The sequence below is a fragment of the Pygoscelis adeliae genome, unplaced genomic scaffold (assembly GCF_000699105.1).
Source record: "Pygoscelis adeliae isolate BGI_AS28 unplaced genomic scaffold, ASM69910v1 Scaffold174, whole genome shotgun sequence".
Lineage (NCBI taxonomy): Eukaryota > Metazoa > Chordata > Aves > Sphenisciformes > Spheniscidae > Pygoscelis > Pygoscelis adeliae.
In genome coordinates, this window is record NW_008824676.1 from 2355749 (window position 1) to 2360792 (window position 5044).

At 50.0% G+C, this 5044-nt stretch overlaps 1 protein-coding gene across 1 annotated transcript in view; it reads right to left on the reverse strand.

Annotated features, from left to right (window-relative positions):
- The window catches only part of DCC (DCC netrin 1 receptor), a 579713-nt gene extending 575065 nt beyond the window's left edge, over positions 1 to 4648 (reverse strand). The window contains exon 1 of the mRNA XM_009323064.1: positions 4558 to 4648. Coding sequence (XP_009321339.1) covers positions 4558 to 4648 — 91 coding nt within the window. The remainder of the gene's footprint in view (positions 1 to 4557) is intronic.
- Positions 4649 to 5044: the final 396 nt, after the last annotated feature.

Here is a 5044-nt window from a genome sequence, read left to right on the forward strand (position 1 = left end):
CTCCGTCCAGCCCGGGGCACCATGGCTGCGGGAAGAGGGATGTAAGGGAAATGAGGACAGGGCCAGCATGTTTACTTTGGATTCCAATGGAAACAAAAAATTTGGGTCAACGCTTCACCCAAGGGATAATTTTAACAGAGGAAGTGAATTTTTTTTTGCTTTTAGTTAATTAATCATGAAAGCCTCAGTGGAATTTGTCAGTATACTTTTTATTTAGGCAAGGCCAACATTTTAAGAAATTTACATCTATTTGTATTACAACAAAGAGACTGGCTGCACTGACTCATGCTGTTACAGACCTGCATTTCAGCAGAAGGGGAAATTAGGCATGTGAAAACGTGGTCCCCTCTTTGAGTGTCAGCTTCTTTCACAACCACTTCGTTCAATACACGAAGTGACTCACTTCCGTAAATCGCATCAGTCGAGGGATTTGCAACAGCAAACCTGAGGCGAGAACCTACCTGTTGGCTCATGCGTAGCCTTCGAGTCTGAGTGTCCCTAACACCTGCACGGTGGCACAGCTAAGCCTTCTCTTAGGCTAGCATGAAGGGGAACCGGTGAGCTTTAGTCCGGTAAGATGTTAAAATACCAGGAAAGGGCAAACTTCTTTCACAGCTTACTCACATTAACGCATTTGCTAAGTCTCCACAACAACCTCTTCCACCAAGAATGGAGGTACAAACCCATTGCAGAGTTTGATCCTTGCAGCTGGATATGCCACGCAAGCAGGCACATACTAAACACTCAATTTTGAGGCGTTATTTTATCTCATAAAAATTACATTTAAAAAATCAGTACTGGCCCTCTAAAGGACATCTGGTGGAAAATCCATGTGCCGAGCATCTGATGAATGACTCTGAAAGAGTTATTTTAGCTGTCATGTCACTGGATTGACAGCAGTCTCCCGTTAGAAGAGGCCAACCCAGGCATCACATGCAACACACGCTTCAGGGACTGAGCTCAGGCAGAACCCAGATTATTGCAGGATGGTGTTAAACAACAGGCTACTGGGAAATACCAGCCCACCTACCGCACCGTCTTTTGCCAGTCAAAATATGAGACAGGACGGGGATGCATAACAAGGCTCTCCGCCTCCTTGGCAGTGGAGTGAAAGCCTGGGTGGGTTGGGAGAAGGCGGCACTTGCTCCTCCATCTCCACCCGGGCTGCTCCAGGGAAATGCAAACAGCAAGGTCAGCGCACTAGCTCTGAACTTAAGCTCGGTCAGATGATGCGAAGAACTCACCTGGATTGCAAGTTGCACCTGGAACGAGCAGTCCCACAGGTTTTCTTCCCTAAGTTTGAGAAGTACAAATGTATTTATTAATCATTTTGATCCTGGAAGCCCTCACTGCGAACCATGATCCTGCTGTGAATCTGCAAAGCAAAGCCCTTACAGTCCTGCTCCAAAGATCTTACTGTCCCAGTGTAAAACAGGCAATCAAAGAAGGGTTCAGACAAACAGAGAAATACAAGGAGAGTATCTTGATGGCACTGCCGTGTCTTGGGCCCTGGAATAGACCTTTCACGCTAAGTTTTGTGTCAGGAAGGAGAAGGGAGTAGCAGTCAAGGATAAATGAACTAAGTGTGAAATCTGGACATCACTACGCTTGGCATAATCTCACCGAAAACAAACATTCCTGACTGTGTATTTGAAGTCAGCGTTGGTCCTGTTTCTGTATGGACGTGAAGAAGGAAAGACATCAACCAGGAAGAGCTGTATACAAAAATATTCAAGAAACTATAGAAAGAAGACGACTACTCAAATGTAAATTACTCGTCCTCTACTAAGCTTATTTCCATTTTTAAAAATACTCCCGCGAATGCAGAGGTTACCCCACTCCTGCAATACATGTGGTGGCTCACACACCTCGTAACACAGAGGGCAACTGCAGCGCATGTGAAATGGATGCTGTGGCAGGTCACTGGTGATTTATACTGCACCACTCACAGAAGTGATTGCCATAGTACCCAGACATCGCTGGGCTCTGACATGCTGCACTAACACTAAATTTCTCACCAAGATCTAGTGGGAGTCAAAGACACCAAACACAGAAGCCATTCACAAAAAGCCTTTGAGATTGAGTTAAATTCCCACCTACAGACCAAAAAAAGGGGAAGGTATTTTGTGGTTACTTTAATACATACACAGAATAAACCACACAGCATGATAATGATCAAACGCTACATAATTTACATCTGCCTTTGTCAGGAACACATTTTCCATGGTCTCTTTGCAAGATGGCAAACACTGCCCATCATCTGTTCTTCTGTCCACGTGTACACGTTTTTAACCAGGGAAAGTCCAATGTTGTGCTTTACTTGTTGTCTCATCCCCCAAAACATTTTGCCCCTCACACACAATGGCAAACGACAGGCGCAGGACTTGACTCCGGCGCAGAAGCAGCGTGTCCCTGCCCGCACATGGATGCGCCGCTGCCCTTCGGCTCCAAAGTTTTGAACGCACCCCTGCACGCCCACAGCAGCTCCGGGCTTTGGGCAGGGAGCAAGAGAGGAGCCGGCCCCATTGTGCAGCATCTCCGGGAGCCCTTTGTTAGCGGCGCTCGCTGCCTGCCCGTGCCCTGCTGCGCAGGGACCGTGCCAGGCACAGCGCACTGCCCGCGCCTCCTGCCCACAGCGCACCAGCTCACGGGTGGAGTGGAAATGCCACGGTGAGCGAACAGAGGCCGCAGCCTTGCCCGAGAGGGGCAAGATCTGCTTTATTCGGTTTTGTCGGCTGACCTGGGATAGCGACAGGCATGCTCAGGGAAGCAGAAACTCTCGACGGCCCCCGGGACTGCGACGCTGGGAAAACTTTGCCCACTTGCAAAGCACAGCGCAAGGAACTGGGTGCAACGCAAAGATGCCACCTTCAAAATCAGTGCAATAAACACCTGTGTATCATAGATAGGGTGTGAAACGCACAACCAATACGCGCAGCTGGAAAACAGCCTGTTTCTTCCACGTACCACAAAATGATACTGATGCTGTGGGAGCAATGGGTTTGCAGCACGTCTGGCCCCTGACACAGCACACGGCTTCCTTCCCTCCTCAGGCACTCACACACAGAGGCTCTCACTCCATCCCCTCCTTTGGCAGCAAAGGAGCCTGCAAGTCAATCATCTTGCACGAAGGAGGATCACTGCCATGTCTCCCATCTCCCAGCCTTTAAGCTGGAAAGGCAAGAGAGACACTTATTCATTACTGTACTCCCACTGCCTGGGTCCCACCTTCCACGCAAGTAATTGCAGAGGACAACGCTGGGGACACGCATGCACAAGCGCGCACACACGCACATGCAAAATAAACCTCCTGGTTTGGCAGAGAAGCATCTTCCAGTTTACTTGCTAACTCCCCAAAATCGGGACAACCAAAAGGTACACCCGTTGGTGTAAAGGAAGCACCACCTCCATGGGCGACTGCCATTTACACACAGCTGATAACCTGAGCTTTGCCAGAAGACACCACGGATCTTTTTGCAAAACGCTTCGTATGCAGCACTTTTCCCATCACAAAAACCTGCTTTAGTGCTGGTGTGCGTGGTGTGGGGAGTTGGTTCCCATTGTTCCTCTGTCGCTGCTGCGAAAGCAGTGTGCACAGACGTGTGCTCGGATCCTTTTTGGTATTTTCCAGGCTCCCCCTTCCCCAGGTTTCTCCTACTGAAGTGTTCCTCGTTTTCTTTTGGAGAAAATTAAATGAGCACTGGAGAATAATATTTCCTTGCACGCATCTCCCTCCACCATGCACTCACACCCCGAGCCTCCTGCAAATCAAAGCTGCACTTTCTTAGTTCCCGGCACTTCTTGGCTCACACTCCTATTTCTCTTTTCTTCCTTTTTGAATAAGAGATCTGTGTACTGCCGAGCCCTTCTCTACCTCCCGCACAGCTAGCCCCAGCGCATCGCTGTGTCCGTTCCCTCCGTTCCTGCCCTACCCCGGTTCCACACGCAACTGGCTTTGCCATTTTTAATTAGAAAATGTGCCTGCCAAGTGCGGCGAGAGAGGTGCAGCCCCGAAGAATCGCAGCCTAATAGAGTTGGCAGATGCTTTGCAGATAACTGCGTTTTCTGCCTTGCTAACTCATCTGCTGCTTTTATTCCTTTACCCAGCAAAGGCAACCCCTTCCCTTGGTTTCAGCACATAGACCCGAAAAGCTACAGGCAAACGTAGCCAACCGCAAGCGGGATCAGGTGCAAAAGAGAACGGGAACTAACCCTACCACCGCCACTGCACACACACTTACACACCTATTATGCCCCCTCCTGCCACAGTTCTCCTTTATTTTCCATAGATTTCCTTCTTTCCAGCGCTGCCCTTTCTCTCCAAGGCTACGCAAGGCGCTCCTAACCCCGGTGCCCCCTTCCCATCTGTGGGAAGTGATGCAAAAGCTCACACTAGCGAGCAACGACAGCAACAAAACCCCCCGAAAAACCAAATCACGCTCGCGGAGGATGAGAAAAGTCCATTAGCACAAGAGAAACGGGCACATTGTTTTGGGATGCGGCGAAAAATCAACCTCGCCCCGGAGCGCAAAGGCAAATAAGGCAGAACTGACTTACCGGAGACTCGAGGATGCAGGCTCGCCAGCGTAAACCCGAAGAGGAGAAAAGCCAGCTTTGGTACCCAAACACATCCAAGACTATTCTCCATATTTCAACACGCACCTACAGATTCGGGTCCTCAGCACCAGCAGCAACCACACATGCACGCACAGCCCCTTCCTCCTCCTCGCCGGGGCTTTTTTTTTTTTCGGTCCCTGCTGACAGGGATCAGCAAAGGGGAAAGGGGTGCGGAGGGAGGAAAAAAAGTTGCATTCAGTCCAGGAGGCTCCGAGGCTCCCGAGCGCGCAGGGAACTAACTCAAGGAGACGGGCAAGGATGGGGAAGGGTCCTCCCACCGCTGGAAAACCATACGGAGGCAAATCCTGCCAAAAAAAGCCGCCCGGCGTGCATCAAAAGAGTCGCGGCGGCTCCATGTCCAACGCCGTGCGAAGTACCGAAACAAATAAATAAATAAATAAAACCCGGGGGGGGGCCGAAAAGCCCC